This window comes from Haematobia irritans, chromosome 2 (assembly GCF_050003625.1).
Source record: "Haematobia irritans isolate KBUSLIRL chromosome 2, ASM5000362v1, whole genome shotgun sequence".
Lineage (NCBI taxonomy): Eukaryota > Metazoa > Arthropoda > Insecta > Diptera > Muscidae > Haematobia > Haematobia irritans.
This window is the reverse complement of record NC_134398.1, coordinates 3,716,992-3,737,321: the sequence shown is the minus strand read 5'-3', so window position 1 is coordinate 3,737,321 and position 20,330 is coordinate 3,716,992. Positions and strand designations below refer to the sequence as shown.

General features: G+C 31.3%; 1 protein-coding gene across 1 annotated transcript in view; it reads left to right on the top strand.

Moving 5' to 3' along the window:
• nolo (ADAMTS-like no long nerve cord) overlaps positions 1–20,330 on the top strand; it is a 206,984-nt gene that overhangs the window by 83,116 nt on the left and 103,538 nt on the right. The window contains exons 5-6 of the mRNA XM_075293157.1: positions 2,890–3,055; positions 6,072–6,216. Of these exons, the coding sequence (XP_075149272.1) occupies positions 2,890–3,055; positions 6,072–6,216 (311 nt within the window). The remainder of the gene's footprint in view (positions 1–2,889; positions 3,056–6,071; positions 6,217–20,330) is intronic.

Sequence of the window (20,330 nt, the reverse complement as noted above, 5' to 3'; positions counted from 1 at the left end):
AAGTGTATAATGTAATTCCTTTTGTTTTTCCTGGTCTCCTGATACTTGTTAATTACAATTATTAAAATCTTTAATTATTTATAAAAAATTTGTAAACTAAAACCAATAGCTGTTATTACCACTAAAATTATTTGCGATTTTAAAAACAATTTTGAGAAAGAATTTTACATGTCATGATTAAAAATTATCAAACCACTTTTATTATAGATCGACTCCTGATGAAGCAATTCAATGTAATTGCGAAATATTGAAAAATAAAGAAACCAATACATACAAAAAACGATCTCAAGCTTGATTAATTATTTTATATTGGAAAATTTTATTTCTATAGAAAATTTTGTCAAAATTTTATTTCTATAGAAAATTGTGTCAAAATTTTATTTCTATAGAAAATTTTGTCCAAATTTTATTTCTAAAGAAAATTTTGTCAAACTTTTATTTCTATAGAAAATTTTGTGAACATTTTATTTCGATATAGAACAAAGATACTATATAGACTTTAAATACGAGTTTTATATGATAATTACTTTGCATCACTGTCTGATGAAAGCAGTGTTGCCAGTATTGGAGATTTCCCCCCAAATTTTATTTTTTCGTGTATGGAGCGCAATTTCTGAGTTTGGGACTTAGGGATATGGTGGTGAATTTCCATTATTTTGGGGATTTTTTCGGTTTAACGTTTTTTAACTAAATTTTATTTCTATAGAAAATTTTGTCAAAATTTTATATCTATAGAAAAATTTTGTCAAAATTTTATTTCTGTAGAAAATTTTGTCAAAATGTTATTTCTATAGAAAGTTTTGTCAAAATTTTCTTTCTATAGAAAAATTTGTCAAAATTTTATTTCTAAGGGAAATTTTGTCAAGATTAGTTCTACAGAAAATGTTGTCAAAGTTTTATTTCTATAGAAAATTTTGTCAAAATTTTATTTCTATAGAAAAATTTGCCAAAATTTTATTTCTGTAGAAAACTTTGTCAAAATTTTATTTCTATAGAAAATTTTGTCAAAATTTTATTTCCATAGAAAATTTTAAAAATTTTATTTCCATAGAAAAATTTTATTTCTATAGAAAATATTGTCAAAATTTTAATTCTATAGAAAATTTTGTGAAAATTTTATATCTATAGACAATTTTGCCAAGATTCTATTTTTATAGAATTTTTTGTCAAAATTTTATTTCTATAGAAAATTTTGTCAAAAATTTTATTTCTACAGAAAATTTTGTCAAAATTTTATTTCTATAGAAAATTTTGTCAAAATTTTATTTCTATAGAAAATTTTGTCAAACTTTTATTTCTATAGAAAATTTTGTCAAACTTTTATTTCTATAGAAAATTTTGTCAAAATTTTTATTTCTCTTGGTGTTGTGGTTAGAATTCTTAATGGGGATTTTTTTGAGGAATTTAAGTTTAAATTGGTGATTTTTGGACTGAATGAACGAGTTTCCAGATTGGATGTTTAGGTTAGGTATAGTGCCAGCCCGCTATTTCACGCTCAATTAGACTATTCATTCCATTATGATACCACAGTGGTGAACTTCTCACTTATCAGTGCTTCCGATTCCATGTTTATTTCAATGACAAGGGTCCTCCTTTTTATAGCCGACTGCGAACGGCGATTCACATTATGGAGAAACCACTTAAACAAAACTAGAACAACTCAGAAATGTCACCAGCAGAGAGGGGATAATCCAGAGCTCAAAAACTTTTTAGTGTTTGATAGAAACTGGGATCGCACCCATACCCTTGTGTATGCAAAGCGAGCATGCTAACCACTGTGACTCCTAAATTGAATGTTTACTTTTGATTTTACCGCTTGTGAAATCAGGAGGTTCTGTAGATTAGTTTTTGGTATTTGGAAGTTAAACTTCACAGCGAAATCAAAGAGAGTTGGAAAGCCGTGTAAAAATCGCACGACAGCTTCCGATGTAGCGAAAATCCATGATGTCAGGTAAAATGCGCAGATAATCCCATTAGCAGGAATTTCATAAGTGGTGAACTACATTCAGGAACTGAAAAAGAGTAAAACAATAAACAGTTGGTGAAGGAAAAAATGGCAGCGGAAGAAACATTTCCGCACAGATATTATTCGTTCCACGAGCACAATCCTTAGACAGCAAAGAGTTAGAATATGTTGTAAGAACCCATTGAAAAAAATATTGTCCTATTATGAAATATTATGCAGTCTAAAGTTTAGGTCACACAATTTACACAACGACAAATTTCTTTAAAATAAAGAAATTTTAATTAAACGAAAGATTATAATCTTTGATTCTTTATAAACTTTGATTCCATCTTTAATCTTTAAAATTCGCGTCCCTCTATCAAAGTCGCATGTCTTTGAAGTAAGGAAAATTTTCTTTAAAGTAACGAAACTACAAGGCCATGAAGTAAAATCGGGAGATCGGTCTCTATGGGGGCTATATCAAAACATGGACCGATACTCACCAATTTCGGCACACCTCTTTATGGTTCTAAAATACTTCTAGACTTAAAATTTTAGGTAAATTTGATTAAAAAACTATAGTTTCTATAAATCAAAGATTCCAAATCAGGAGGTCGGTTTATATGGGGACTATATCAAAACCTGGGCTGATATAACCCATCTTTGAACTTGACCTGCATGAAGACAAAAAACGAGTTTGTAATTTCAGCGCGATTGCTTAATTATTAAAGACTGAAATATAACATTTATTTTAACGGTGCTTTGTTATTAGATAATTAAAGATTTTCTGCATTAATGATTAAAATTCACATAAAGGTCTACATGCACTTCACTCTCCGGCCAAACTTGCGTGTATTATTAACACTTTCAAATCCTATTAAAATTGTAATATGTAATGAGATTAATTTCAATTTAATATTTTGCTGTTTTTGCTTCTCTTACAGAGGTCGACCTGCCCATTTAACCGATGATGTATCACCTGAAGCCCCAGCCGATGATAACGAGCACTATGATGAGCTGAGTGTGGTTGTCCAATTAAGTCCGCGTGTCTTGGATGGCACACGATGTCGTTCTGGCAGTTTGGACATGTGTATACAAGGCAAATGTCAGGTAGGTGGTACATTGGTGGCACGGGTGATTGTTTTATGCATGACTGGCAGGTGTAACATAGGACCAGAGTCATGGAGTGTGGTGAGAGAGAATGGTGATAGATATGCGGGTGCTACAAATCACAAAAGGCAACGTTGTTTTTAAATATCCTGCGATTTGTTACATCCATGTCATGTAATTTGGTGAGCAGCTGAAGACTTTAGACAAATATCATCGGTGTGTTTAAGACTTGCGGTTGACAAAAATCCATGTATCCAATTCATGGAGATTGGAGTTACCGAATATTCTTTTGCAGACGATTGTTAAGCTACAATGACAAAAAATGTCTCTCTAACTGGCAACCTAAAAATTTAGCTTTTTAACAAAAATTCTCAAAAAACCCCAGGTGGTTTAGAATTTTTTCGGTGGTATTTTTTTTTTTTTGTTTTCGTTATGATGCTATTATTCATATTATGTCACACAGCTTTGTGTTTTCCACACACAAACACAAAGGATTGTCATTTTCATGGTTGCCTCATTGTAAACAACGTCATCGTCCTCTTTGCTCCTAGAAAATGCCTGCTTTGGTTTTTTTTCTTCATACACTCCGGCGGAAAGCCAACAATTGTTTATGGCCGTATTTGTTTTATCACAAATCATTTCCTATTCGGATTTTGTGTTCCAATTTGTTGTAATAAATGCCAATATATCGTTTTTGCCAAAGTTATGTTGGAGGATTGCCCTGTTGTTGTTAAGTATTTGCATGTGGTGTATTGTGTGGGACTCCTCGCTGGCTTGTCTCCGTTTTGTTTGAATCACAAGTCTGAAGTGGTTTTTGTGGGGGGTTGGGGCAGGGTTGCCCTATCATGAGAGCTCCCCATGGTTTTGTTGCACCATTGTTTATTTGCTCGTTTCGTTTCTGTATCACTGAATTGGGCAAAAGGAGATTGATTACCCATGTATGTGGGTAGCTTTCCTTATATCCTTGTGATGGTGGCAAATAATATTTCGAAATAACTGCGGTTGCGAGGAAGCAAAAATGATTCGTAACATTTCAAACAAATCGTTCGTATAAATCATTTCAAATATTTTCACGAATTTGGCATTGCAATGACACTGAACGAAAATATTAAGTGGTATCAAACATTTAAATAAATAATGGAGGAGTTGTTACGATTGGAAATTGGTTGTTTACAAGGCGTTTACATGGAATGCCAAAGAAGTTGAAAAAATTTAAGCTTTATCAGTGGTGCCAACTGTTTTGGGCTGAAAATCGTCAATTTTAAACATATATTTCATCAAAATCGTCAATTCATCCCAAGGAATTCGTCAAAAAATCGTCACTCATAAAACAGTTGAAAAAAAAAGATTTAGGAACAAAATAATAGTTTTATTCAAACATCTGAAGCATCCATATATTGTATACATAATAAAGCTGTTATTAAAAAAGGGTTTTATTAATTTTAGTTACATGAATAATGCCATTTAAATCTCTAAGTGTGTCATATAGTTTCCAGTTTTTTAAACGACGATTAATTGAAATAAATTTTTAATTAATTTAAATTAATATATCTGATTGTGACCACTACATTGTTTAACAAAATTTTCTTGACAGAAAAATTTCCTATTCTCCAAGCGAATTTAAATCCTTATTACTTGCTCATGTATAATTTTTGTTATTATTACTATTATCGGTAATGAATAAATAAATAAAGTGAATTTAACTAAACTGGCTTCATAGCAATCAAAATTATTTCGCTTTAAATAGTTTCTAGACAAAAGAATACCTTGCAATGTTTAAGTTTCAAAGGGATTTCGAATTTTAGGTTTATTTATATTGATTGCTTTGAAACTTCTTTCTACATTGGAGACGGCTGGGAGCAAGCTACATATAAATTTTCATATTATTGAGATCCAAAATAACATGTTTACATTACAACTTATGAAAATCGTCAACTTATAACTACATCACTTTGAAAAATCGTCCAATTGGCATAAAAACTCTTACAAGGAAACACTTGAGTCGAGCATTTTAAGAAATCGTCATCTCATAACTAAGTTGTTTAAAATCGTCGTCAAATCGTCAGAGACCAAATTTACCATTAAAAATCGTCAAAATGACGAAAAATCGTCAGAGTTGGCACCGCTGAGCTTTATAGGCCAAATTATTTCCCACCAAGAAAAAAGTTTCCACAAAAGTATTTAGGATTCCCAATTTGTTATCCGGAAGTCGGGAACATTTGGAGTATGAAATTCTCCAATGAATTTCACATATACTTGTCATAAGATGGACATAGTTCCCCGTTTTCGGATCCTTTTCATACATTTAGAAGTTCATTTGAATGATGCTTGAATTTAAGATACACTAAAAATTCTCGTATTAGCATTTCAGTATCCTCTCATCTTAATTGTGAAAATTTAACACTGAGATATTGAGAGAGAGAATAGTCTTTAAGTACAGCATATTTTTAGGCACACACTTATTGTGCTACTAATGCTGTGATTATCATTTTTGATTCATTGCATATAGAATGTCACCGTTTCGTCGTTTCTTTTCTTCAATTTGTTTGTTTCCATAGGCTAAAGTTACAATTTAGGTTATTTGTTTGTGGTATTTTTCAATGCTACAACCATCACCCTAAGACCCATGCCTAATACATTGTCAGTTCCTTCTTTCTTCTGGTGTATGTGTGTATCGTGCCGTGGGGTATTGGGGGCGTATCGGGGGCTGGTTAACCACATTGTTTGATTTTGATTGTAAGAAGACATAAATACCCGGTGTTGTGATACCTGAAACCTATTTACATATTTATGTTTTCTTTTTTTCCACCTCATCATACTGTGGCTGCTCCCACTGCTTCCCTCTCTCTCTCCCTCAACCATTCATCCTTTGGTTATTTGTTATACTGTCTCAACCTATACAGGTAGTTGCCAGCTCATTCTTCATTTTCTGGCAGGTTATAAAACAAGAATGATATTCAAGTGCCTTTTTTGTGTTATGTTTTTGGTTTCTTGTTTGTTTTTTTTTTTTTTACAGCGCGTCGGCTGTGATTTGAAAATTGGCTCAGCGAAAAAGGTCGACATTTGTGGTGTTTGTGGTGGCAATGGAAGCTCCTGTTCACAATCGCTTTATCAATGGGAGACGGTACCGATGTCCCTGTGCTCTGTATCATGTGGGGGAGGTAAGTCTCATATATCATGTATTCGTATGTAGTAAAGTGATTTTGTTATGTTTTTTATTTCATTATTTTTTTTTATAAGAACACTTAAAGAAAATAGAAGCTTAAAATAAAGTAATGTCTTTGCTTTGACAAAATTTTCTATGGAAATAAAATTTTGACAAAATTTTCTATAGAAATAAAATTTTGAAAAAAGAAGTGTATACGGCAGTAAGTTCGGCCAGGCCGAATCTTATGTACCCTTGCATAGAAACTTGTACTAAAGACTGTCATCCACAATCGAATTACTTGGGTTGTGGTGTCTTAAAACTTCTTAACATCGTTTTCTAAATTGTGAGTTAGTCCATACGTGGTAGAATTGAAATATGGGGGTCGCTTATATGGGGCTATATAATTATGAACTTGATATGGACCAATTTTTGTGTGATTGGGGATCGGTTTATCTGAGGGCTATATATAACTATAAACCGATATTAGGCATGGTTGTTAACGGCCATTTACTAGCGCAATGTGCCAAATTTCAACTGACTCGGATGAAATTTGCTCCTCCAAGAGGCTTCAAAACCAAATCTCGGGATCGGTTTATATAGGGGCTATACTCGTATATGATTATGGACCACTTTTGGCATGACTGTTAAATATCATATACTACCATCACGTACCAAATTTCAACCAGATCGGATGAATTTTGCTTCTCCAAAAGGCACCGGAGGTCAAATCTGGGGATCGGTTTATATGGGGGCTATATATAATTATGGACCGATTTCGACCAATTTTTGCATGGGTGTTTGAGGCCCTATATTAACACCACGTACCAAATTTCAACTGAATCAAAGGAATTTTTGTCTTCCAAGAGGCTCCGGAGATCAAATCTGGTGATCGGTTTATATGGGGGCTATATATAATTATGGACCGATGTGAACCATTTTTTGCATGGTCATTAGAGACCATATAGTAACACCATGTACCAAATTTCAGCCGGAACGGATGAAATTTGTTTCTCTTAGAGGCTCTGCAAGCCAAATCGGGGGATCGGTTTATATGGGGGCTATATATAATTATCAACCGATGTGGATCAATTTTTTCATGGTGGTTAAAGATCATATGCCGACACCATGTACCAACTTTCAGCTGGATCGGATGAAATTTGCTTTTCTTAGAGTCCCCGCAAGCCAAATTTGGGGGTCCGTTTATATGGGGGCTGTACGTAAAAGTGGACCGATACAGCCCATTTGCAATACCATCCGACCTACATCAATAACAACTACTTGTGCCAAGTTTCAAATCGATAGCTTGTTTCGTTCGGAAGTTAGCGTGATTTCAATAGACGGACTTTATGGGGTCTTAGAGCAATATTTCGATATGTTACAAACGGAATGACAAAGTTAATATACCCCCATCCTATGGTGGAGGGTATAATAACATTTTGATAGAATTTTCTATAGAAACAAAATTTTGGCAAAATTTTCTATAGAAATAAAATGTTGACAAAATTTTCTATACAAATAAAATGTTGACAAAATTTTCTACAGAAACAAAATTTTGACAAAATTTCCTATAAAAACAAAAATTTTGACAAAATTTTCTATAGAAATAAAATTTTGACAAAATTTTCTATAGAAATAAAATTTTCTATAGAAATTACATTTTGACCAAATCTTCTATGGAAATAAAGTTTTAACAAAATTTTCCATAAAAATAAAATTTTGACAAAATTATCTATAAAAATAAATTTTTGACAAAATTTTCTATAGAAATAAAATGTTGACAAAATTTTCTATACAAATAAAATGTTGACAAAATTTTCTACAGAAACAAAATTTTAACAAAATTTCCTATAAAAACAAAAATTTTGACAAAATTTTCTATAGAAATAAAATTTTCTATAGAAATTACATTTTGACCAAATCTTCTATGGAAATAAAATTTTAACAAAATTTCCTATAAAAACAAAAATTTTGAAAAATGTTCTACAGAAATAAAATTTTGACAAAATTTTCAATAGAAATAAAATTTTGACAAAATTATCTATAAAAATAAGTTTTTGACAAAATTTTCTATAGAAATAAAATTTTGACAAAATTTTCTATAGAAATAAAATGTTGATAAAAAATGTTGTCAAAAATTTTCTATCAAAATAAAATTTCGACAAAATTTTCTATGGATAATAAATTTTGACCAAATCTTCAATGGAAATAACATTTTAACAAAATTTTCCATAGAAATAAAATTTTGAAAAATGTTCTACAGAAATAAAAATTTGACAAAATTTTCTATAGATATAAAATTTTGATAAAATTTTCTATACAAATAAAATTTTGACAAAATTTTTTATAGAAATAAAATTTTGACAACATTTTTTATGGCAATAAAATTTTAACAAAATTTTCTATAAAAATAAAATTTCTTATAGACATAAAATTTTGACGAAATTTTCTACAGAAATAAAATTTTGACAAAATTTTCTATAGAAATAAAACTTTGACAAAATTTTCTATACAAATAAAATGTTGATAAAATTTTTTATAGAAATAAAATTTGGATAAAATTTTTTATAGAAATAAAATATTGACACAATTTTTTATAGCAATAAAATTTTGACAACATTTTCTATAGAAATAAAATTTTGATAAAATATTCTATTGAAATAAAATTTTGGCAAAATTTTCTATATATATAAAAATTTCTAAAGAAATAAAATTTTGAAAAAATTTTCTATGGAAATAAAATTGTGACAAAATTTCCTATAGAAATAAAATTTTGACACAATTTTCTATAGAAATAAAATTTGACAAAACGTTCTATAGAAATAACATTTTGACAAAATGTTCTATAGAAATAAAATTTTGACAAAATTTTCTACAAAAACAAAATTTTTACATAATTATCTATAGAAATAAAATTTTGACAAAATTTTCTATAGAAATAAACTTTTGAGAAAATTTTCTATGGAAACAAAATTTTGAAAAATTTTCTATAGAAATAAAATGTTGACAAAATTTTCTATGAAAATTAAATTTTGACAAAATTATCTATAGAAATAAAATTTTGACAAAATTTTCAACAAAAATAAAATTTTGGCACAATTATCTAGAAATAAAATTTTGACAAAATTTTCTATAAAAATAAAATTTTGACAAAATATTCTATAGAAAAAAAATTGACAAAAATTTCCATGGAAACAACATTTTAACAAAATCATCTATAGAAATAAAATTTTGACAAATTTTTCTATGGAAATAACATTTTGACCAAAAATGTTCTGTGGAAATAAAATTTTGACAAAATATCAAAAGGAAATAAAATTTAAAAAAAAATGTCTATAGAAAAAACATTTTGACAAAATTATATATAGAAATGAAGTGAAGACAAATTCAACTATTTTGAGCTTCTTAACATAATAAATTTTCACTGTGTATTCCCAATGTATTCATTGTAAAATCGTCATCGCCAAATTTAATGTCAACGTTTTGAGTTGGTATTAAATTTGATGTGACGTTGTGGGATATGTCACCAAATCATAACATGTTCTAACCGAGATGACAGTAATAATTTGTATGGGAATTGCAATAATCGCAAATCAACATATTCCACTGAAAAATAAAACAAAAAACAGCAGAAATAGGAGTGTGGAATTTAACTTTAAAAGCAAAAATTAAATTTAATTCCAAGACGTTGCAAAACCTTATCATTCTTCCCAATTTTCTTTAAACTTCCATATATCATCAGGGAGAGTCATACATTCACATCACATTGTCTATATGTAGTAATTGAGTGGAAGAAACGAAGAAACTTATTCACTACTTCAAAATAAAATCCTAAGGAATCCTCAGGAATCCTTGGAGATAGGAGCCTGCATGTGTGAATAGGGTGATTGATTCGCAAAGAATGCCAGCAGGATGAGTAGAAACTGAGTAAACACACGGACGCACCTGCTTGCCAACAAATGAAACGAACTCGTACGTGTGGAAATAATTCTCTCACTTTCTCATGTAAAGCCAGAAGCAATTCCGTGGAATTCAGTTAAAGTTGGCATTGAAGTTTAAGAATTCGTTAAAATAATTGGGAATTTCGTTTTTCCTTTCGCAGGCATGTTAAAGAAGGAAGAAGTGAGTTTTTTCTATGAACACGACAAATTAAATTAATTTTCGACTACAATTAAATATAAATATAAAATGAAATTAAATAAATATTAAAGAAATTATGAAAGCAACCCCTTTTTTCTAGAAAATCATGAATTTTAGACACCTTAAATTAAAGACATTTCAATTAAAAGGACTGCCCAGGATTCATGGATTTGAGCCTTTATGCATGTTGACTAATAATTGAATAAAACATTGAATATTATTTTCCCCTTATATACCCTAATAAAATCAATTTAAAATCTATCAACAAAATATCAAAATCTCCCTAAATTTTAGTACTGGGAGCTCACTACACAAAAGAACACAAGCAATAGAAAAAAATTTAAATAAACAAAATTTTTTGTTTTGTTAATTTACATGGGGGTTTCATTGTTGTATCTCCAAATATTCAAAAGGCACGCAATGCTATGAAAAATGAAAGTCCATAAATCGAATCGAATAAAAAAGAAGTAAAGCAAACGACCAAAAAACCAACGACAAGTCGGGAGGAGGACCTAGAGACCAGGAAGGCATATGCGCGATAGTCTAATAAATATTGACAATTTATACCTTATAAACTATCAAGCAACGATTGACAAGCCATAAGTAACAACAACAACAACACCATCAACGACGACAACAAGGACAAGCTTTCAATAAACAAATAATCGATTCTCAATGATTGATTAACGATAAAACTTAGTCCTTACCATCCCCCCTATGTAGTGTTACCTTTAAATATTCGATATAGAAACGAGGAACTTTTGGACGCAGTTCATTTCAAGAGACCCATAAGAATGGCGTGTCTAGGAATGTTAACAATTTCCCTATGAATTTATGGCCACCTACAACTGAAACTAGATTCGTGTTTTTCGTATTTTTTTTCATTGATTTTGCCAATAGCAATGACCAAACCTTCACCCTTCTCTTTTGCTTTTTGAGGATGTTTTTTAATTTTAACTTTTGTTTGCCTCCATATCTACCCTAACCAGGGAGTGTATCCGTGTCTATTTATAAAGTACTTCGATATTTGAAACGTTAAATTATTTTCGAATTATAAGCAACAAAGCTACTGTCAATTCCCACCATCGTTTGGCGGTGGTTCAGAAAATTGCCATCACCCACCATCCAACGATTCCTTGAAGTTCATTAGCAAGAAAATTCGACTTAATTTTATTTTTGTAGTTGTTTAATAATTTAAATCAATTTATTTATCATTATCGATGACGATGAACTAGCTTTGCAGTAGGGATATTATTTACGAAATTGTTATTAATGATTTACAATGAATAGCTGTCAATTTGTATGTCAATGTCTAAAGTGACGTTCTTCGGAAAAAGAGCAAAGAACAAAAAAAAAACATTTAATGAGAAGTCTGGTTGTCGTAACAATTAGCGTCCCACTTTTTATTTAGAAAGTCATTAACATTGAATATCGTATTCACAAAAAAACGCTTGAGCATTGGCCTCATAGAAGAGGTTAAGCAGTAAATTTAAACTATGAATAAAATGTGGGAAAATTTTATTCATTTTTTGGCGGAAAAACCTTGGAAATTCGAAGACGACATTTTGTAGCCTTCAAATGTTATACGAAATCGACTTTCCATAAGAACTAATCGTCTACTGGTGATAGTTAAAATTTTACGTTATTCAAATAGTCGACTTTGAAATACAAAATCAGAATACACCCAGAGAAGGAATATGATCACCTCAAACATGTTTTAAGAGCAAAATGTTATTTTTGGGTGGTGACCATGTAACATGGTTTTCGCAACCATGTTATTTTCTTGGAAATCATGTATCTGATTTCGGCAAGCAAGTTATATTTGACGAGAAAATAACATTTTAGTGACAAACATGTTACATGGTCACCATACAAAAATAACATTTTGCTCTTGAAACATGTTTGAGGTGATCATATTCCTTCTCTGCGTGTAGGATGTCATGTCCGTCCGCCTGTCCATCCCTAGTTTGAATTGCAGGTATAAGGCCATCATCATATTTGTCTTGTGAGAATACAAGTTTGACAATTTCTTACCGATACTAGGTTAGGTTAGGTCAGGTGGCAGCCCGATGTATCAGGCTCACTTAGACTATTCAGTCCATTGTGATACCACATTGGTGAACTATAATGACCTACCGATACTATAATGACCTCTGGACCGTAAGCTTTGATTTGGTTGAGACCATCCCAGAAAGAATGAACTATCTCGAGCGAAAATTGAGTCCTAAGTTTAGTTCAATCACAAAACATCTCCCTTTGTCCGCCGAGTTAGAACCACAAGGTGGTTGAAAACGCTATTTTTATACCCTCCACCATAGGATGGGGGTATATTAACTTTGTCATTCCGTTTGTATAACACATCGAAATATTGCTCTAAGACCACATAAAGTATATATTATAGGTCTGCATCGAATAACTTTTCACTACATGTATGCAATTCGCTGTCGAATATAGTACATACACTGTCTTTCTCTCAGAGCGCAAGTAGTGAAGTGAAGAGAACACTTGCTTGTCAAATACCACCAAGTACTTATCCGAAACAATATGTGTTCCGAAAAAAAGGAGCAATAAAAATGTAAGTACTTGACATGGTACCACAAGTATTGCTCAGTTATGTGCGAATCAAAACTTTCCACTATTATTAATCAAAGATATGTATGTATGTCACATATTTCATATATTTATGTATGTCACACACTTACCTTAACGTTTGCCGTTCTTTATATCAATCCGAAAACATATATTATGGAGAGCAACTGTTTTCTTGTATTTCTGAAACTGCACGTGGTACATGGAGTACTCTATGAAGTTTTGTTCTCGCAACATACTGGACGTAATCACTCTGAGTACACTTCAATAAGAGAGAAAGAGGAATATGTGTTTGTTGGTAGTGAAGACATCAGAGTAGCAACAAGAAGTTACTCGTGGCTTTTGGTGTTCATTAAAATGTGTACCAGTTGTTTTGCGACTCTCTCAAATAGATGTACTCATTTAGCAAGTACACGTGTACTCTGCATTTACAAATGGAATTGTGCAGACCTCTAGTATATATGTTCTGGGTCGTGGTGAAATTCTGAGTCGATCTAAGTATGTCCGTCCGTCCGTCTGTTGAAATCACGCTAACTTCCGAACGAAACAAGCTATCGACTTGAAACTTGGCACAAATACTTGTTATTGATGTATGTCGTATGGTATTGCAAATGGGTCATATCGGTCCACTTTTACGTATAGCCCCCATATAAACGGACCCCCAGATTTGGCTTGAGGAGCCTCTAAGAGAAGCATATTTCATCCGATCTGGCTGAAATTTGGTACATGATGTTGGTATATGGTTTCTAATAACCACGCAAAACTTGGTCCACATCGGTTCATAATTATATAGTCCCCATATAAACCGATCCCCAAAATTGGCTTGCGGAGCCTCAAAGAGAAGCAAATTTCATCCGATCCGGCTGAAATTTGGTACATATTGTTAGTATATGGTCTCTAACAACCGTGCAAAAATTGGTCCACATCGGTCCATAATTATATATAGCCCCCATATAAACCGATCCCCCGATTTGGCTTGCAAGACCTCTAAGAGAAGCAAATTTCATCCGATCCGGCTGAAATTTGATACATGGTGTTAGTATATGGTCTCTAACAACCATGCAAAAATTGGTCCACATCGGTCCATAATTATATATAGCCCCCATATAAACCGATCGCCAAATTTGACCTCCGGAGCCTCTTGGAAGACCAAAATTCATCTGATTCAGTTGAAATTTGGTACGTGGTGTTAATATATGGCCTCAAACTCCCATGCAAAAATTGGTCGAAATCGGTTCATAATGATATATGGCCCCCATATAAACCGATCCCCAGATTTGACCTCCGGAGCCCCTTGGAAGAGCAAAATTCATCCGATTTGGTTGAAATTTGGTACGTGATTTTAGTATATGGTATCCAACAACAATGCAGGAATTGGTTCATATCAGTCCATAATTATATATAGCACCCATATAAACCGATCCCCAGATTTGACCTCCGGTGCCTTTTGGAGAAGCAAAATTCATCCGATCTGGTTGAAATTTTGTACGTGGTGGTTGGTAGTATATGATATTTAACAACCATGCCGATAGTGGTCCATATCAGTCCATAAGCATATATAGACCCCATATAAACCGATCCCGAGATTTGGTTTTGGAGCCTCTTGGAGGAGCAAATTTCATCCGAGTCAGTTGAAATTTGGTACATTGTGCTAGTATTTGGCCGTTAACAACCATGCCTAACTAGGTCCATATCGGTCTATAGTTATATATAGCCCTCAGATAAATCGATCCCCAATCACACATAAATTGGTCCATATCAATAATTGTATATAGCCCCCACATAAGCGACTCCCATATTTCAATTCTGGCTCCCTACGTACTGTGCAAAAGTCCATATCGATTCGTAATTATTTGTATTATTTTGTATCACGTATGGACTAACTCACAATTTAGAAAACGATTTAAGATACCACAACCCAAGTAATTCGATTGTGGATGACAGTCTTTCGTAGAAGTTTCTACGCAATCCATGGTGGAGGGTACATAAGATTCGGCCTGGCCGAACTTACGGCCGTTTATACTTGTTTTTTTTTATACCCTCCACCATAGGATGGGGGATATATTAACTTTGTCATTCCGTTTGTAACACATCGAAATAGTGCTCTAAGACCCCATAAAGTATATATATTCTGGGTCGTGGTGAAATTCTGAGTCGATCTGAGCATGTCCATCCGTCCGTCCGTCTGTTGAAATCACGCTAACTTCCGAACGAAACAAGCTATCGACTTGAAACTTTGCACAAGTAGTTGTTATTGATGTAGGTCGGACGGTATTGCAAATGGGCCATATCGGTCCACTTTTACGTATAGCCCCCATATAAACGGACCCCCAAATTTGGCTTGCGAGGCCTCTAAGAGAAGCAAATTTCATCCGATCTGGCTGAAATTTGGTACATGGTGTTAGTATATGGTCTTTAACAACCATGCAAAAATTGGTCCACATCGGTCCATAATTATATATAGCCCCCATATAAACCGATCACCAGATTTGACCTCCGGAGCCTCTTGGAAGACCAAAATTCATCTGATTCAGTTGAAATTTTGTACGTGGTGTTAGTATATAGTCTCTAACAACCATGCAAAAATTGGTCGAAATCGGTCAATAATTATATATAGGCCCCATATAAACTGATCCCCAGATTTGGCCTCCGGAGCCCCTTGGAAGAGCAAAATTCATCCGATTCGGTTGAAATTTTGTACGTGATGTTAGTATATGGTATCCAACAACCATGCAGGAATTGGTTCATATCAGACCATAATTATATATAGCCCCCATATAAGCCGATCCCCAAATTTGACCTCTGATGCCTTTTGGAAAAGCAAAATTCATTCGATCTGGTTGAAATTTTGTACGTGGTGGTATATGATATTTAACAACCATGCCAAAAGTGGTCCATATCAGTCCATAATCATATATAGCCCCCATATAATCCGATCCCGAGATTTGGTTTTGGAGCCTCTTGGAGGAACAAATTTCATCCGAGTCATTTGAAATTTGTGTATAGTTATATATATCCCTCAGATAAATCGATCCCCAATCGTACAAAAATTGTTCCATATCAATAATTGTATATAGCCCCCATATAAGCTCCCTACATACCGTGCAAAAGTCCATATCGATTCGTAATTATTTGTAGACTTACCTAAACATACAATTTTGTCTAAATGGACTAACTCACAAATTATAAAAAAAAGTTTCTACGCAATCCATGGTGGAGGGTACATAAGATTCGGTCTGACCGAAATTACGGCCATTTATACTTGTTTTTTTTAATTCAAAAGACCAAAAAATTTTCCAAATTTTGAAAAAGTCGAAAAGCTGATTACACTTTTAACTGGGAACATTTCATAAAATAAAGAATAAAGTTTTTTTTTCATTTTAATTTTGGTGAAAAATCTACAATTTCTATTAACTTTAAATTTGAAATGAAAATGAAAAATAACTTCAAGTTTCTTTTGAAAATAAAGGAAATATGTTATGTTCGTAGACATCTAAACTAAATTATCCTTGTGCCTTTGAAAACACAAAACATAAACCATATCTGGCCTTGTTTCATTCCATTTCGATAAGAGGACCTCTTCTTAGTTTCCAGCTAAGGACCTATATTTTATCGTGGTGCTCAAATTTTGTTTTATTGATAAACTAAATTTATTTGAGTGTTTTTCTTTTGCCCGCTTTCTGCCCGAATGGGGGGTTACAAACTTTGCCAAGTCGCCGCCGGCGGGACATTGCCCTCCAAAATCAATGGCAAAAAATGTTTCATAATTTTCCAAGTAGAGTAGAGCAGAGTATATTAATTTTCTTTGTATTTACAAAGGGAGAAACTGATATTGACTTAGCGGCCTATGGCCTAGTCGGCTTTTGGCGATTCTTAGTGGTTGTAGACAAAAGTTTGCTAAAAAATTTAAATTGTTTACCTAACACCACCCACCTCCCTTAAACTAACGCTCTCCCTCAACTCCAACTAGGTCCTTCAAAATTGTAATAAGTCTTAGACCTTTTTGGCAAATACTTGTTCATTTATTGTCGAACAACAGAAACCAGAAACAGCAAAGAGGAATGAAAGCCCATTTTGTTTGCCATAAAGTAAACTTTTCCAAATAGCTTAGATACTTATGCCCAACTAGGATGGGAGCATCCTAGGTGGCGCATAACATGAACAAAATTCATAAACGTTTAAGTGTCTTTAGATTGTTGTGCTGTGGGTGAAAAATAAAATGTGAAAAAAAAGTTTTTCTCATGACTGGAAGGAAGTCCTCTGCCCCCTCCCATCCATATCCAATGCAAACAAAACGATTTATGTTGGCTTTATTAAAGTAAATTTAAACTGCCCTCAAGGCTACTTAGCCCTTTCGTTTCTGTCCAAGTCGCCTTTGTCCTTCTCTCCATGGTACAATTGCCCGAATACGTTCTTATCACAGAGAGACTTGTTTCCAGTTCTCTACTTTACTACCAGTAACTTTAATATGCTCATCCTATGGATCTGTAAGGTCTTTAGTTTGACAATTTACAAATAAGGAAAATTGTGAAAGAGGAACAGAGAAATAAAAAAACTTTGTTTCGAAAAAAAAAACTAAAACTAAAAATATAAAATATGAAATGATTTATGAATAATCAATGAGTAGACGAAATCTCAAATAAAGAGGGAATAGAGAGAGAGAGAATTGGAACAAATGTTAAAAATTCTTTTTGTATTTTTTTTTCGAATCAAAGTTGGTCTCGACAATGAAATTGTTAAGCATTCCATTTTTAATTTTGTAAATGGAAGAAAATATAGGATTGAATAGAATTACACATCCCCGGAAATTTGCCATGAGGTCATCGTATCATGAAAAATGTCAATAGCAATAAAAAGTGGCAAAATTTCTTGTATGATAAAATTCCAATAACATTCATTTACCTAAGTCTTTATGTATAATTAAAGAAACATTTCTTATAATTAAAAAAATATATTCACCTAAAAAAAATATATTTAAAAACTTTATCATTGTATATCCAATTTTTTGAAATGTGTGTCCTGTTCATAAAATCGATTTTATTTGAAGTAACAGAGATAGTTCCAAATGTAAACAAAAAAACATGCTTGCATTACTAGGATCAGTGTTACTGCTGTGCCACTTTAGTGGCAAAATTGTTACTTTTTTCATGCGGTTACACTTTTGTTCCACTACGTTTTACGTTTATGTGCCAACTTTTTGTAATTTTTTTATTTACATTTCTTTATGTCGTAATATTTTTTTAAACATTTTGATCCCAAATCCCATTAAGATTACGGTAATGATCGGTGCCTTAACTAATGATGGAGTTTACAAGTACGGTTGTCACTTGAGCCAAAAATAATCTACCAAAATTTGAAGAAAAATTTACCAAAAAACTACCAATTCAAAAAAATTTCCTTTTGCAGTTTTTGATGAAATTTTTGTGATTATATTAAAACATGTTACATCGAATGCAATGATTTATTGTATTATTTTAGAAGCGGCAATTTATTTATAAATGTGTCGTTACATTATAAATGTGTTGTTTATTTCTATAGAAAATGTGTTTTATTTCTATAAAAAATTTTCTCAAAATTTTAATTCTATAGAAAATTTTGTCAAAATTTTATTTTTATAGAAAAATTTTGTCAACATTTTATTTTTATAGAAAGTGTTAGCCAAATTTTATTGCATTTGAAAATTTTGTCAAAATTTTATTTTTATAGAAAATGTTGTCCACATTTATTTCTATAGAAAATTTTTGCCAAATTTTATTTCATTAGAAAATTTTGTCAAAATTTTATTTCTATACAAAAATTTTGTTCAAATTTTATTTCTATACAAAAATTTTGTTAAAATTTTATTTCTATACAAAATTTTTTTCAAAATTTTAGTTCTATAGAAAATTTTGTCAAAATTTTATTTCTATAGAAAATTTTGTCAAAATTTTATTTCGATAGAAAATTTTGTCAAAATTTTATTTCTATAGAAAATTTTGTCAAAATGTTATTTCTGTAGAGAATTTTGTCAAAATTTTATTTCTATAGAAAAATTTTGTCAAAATTTTATTTCTATAGAAAATTTTGTACAAATTTATTTCTATAGAAAATTTTGGCCAAATTTTATTTCATTAGAAAATTTTGTCAACATTTTATTACTAGAGCAAATTTTGTCAAAATTTATTTTCTATACAAAAATTTTGTTCAAATTTTATTTCTATAGAAAAATTTTGTCAAAATTTTATTTCTATAGAAAATTTTATGCACATTTATTTCTATTTTGGCCAAATTTTATTTCATTAGAAAATTTTGTCAACATTTTATTACTAGAGCAAATTTTGTCTAAATTTATTTTCTATACAAAAATTTTGTCAAAATTTTATTTCTATAGAATTTTTTTTTTTTTTTCTATACAAAAATTTTCACAAAATTTTGTCAAAATGTTATTTCTATGTTGTTGTTTTTGATTTCAGCTTAAAACCACGCATTGACTAAACTACAGCAGAGGAAAAGAATGTTTGTCAAATTTATTTGGGCAAAGCCCTATAGACTGCAAGATGGTTGGATGGACGCACGTTTCGGAATTACCACAATTCTTCATCAGCATCCTCTACTTGCAGCAAAACTATCAACCAATTATCAGAATAAATTCAGGCAGTTCACTAAACCCAAAAGTAAACCACACTTGAACCTTCCGAAAAAGGGTTTACACGATAGCTGGCTTATGCCGAAATAAATTCGTACAAACAAATCTCTTTTCCTTTGCCACCGTCAAATCATCGATTTCAGTGCAGTTGGCTGGGTTTATTTTGAGCGTGCTTCCTCTTTTTTTCATACGTTTTGTTTTGTTATTGTTGGTTTAGAAAATTTCTATAGAAAATTTTGTCCAAATTTATTTCTATAGAAAATTTGGCCAAATTTTAGTTCATTAGAAAATTTTCTCAAAATTTAATTACTAGAGCAAATTTTGTCAAAATTTTATTTCTATACAAAAATTTTGTCAAAATTTTATTTCTATACAAAAATTTTGTTCAAATTTTATTTCTATACAAAAATGTTGTCAAAAGTTTATTTCTATAGAAAATTTTGTCAAAATTTTATTTCTATAGAAAATTTTGTCAAAATTTTATTTCTCTACAAAAATTTTGTTACAAATTTATTTGATAGAAAATTTTTGTCAAAATTTTATTTCTATAGAAAATTTTGTCAAAATTTTGTTTCTATAGAAAATGTTGTCAAAATTTTATTTCTATAGCAAATTTTATCAAAATTTTATTTCTATGGAAAATTTTGTCAAGATTTTATCTCTGTAGAAAATTTTGTCAAAATTGTATTTCTATAGAAAATTTTGTCAAAATTTAATTTCTATAGAAAATTTTGTCAAAATTTAATTTCTATAGAAAATTTTGGCCAAATTTTATT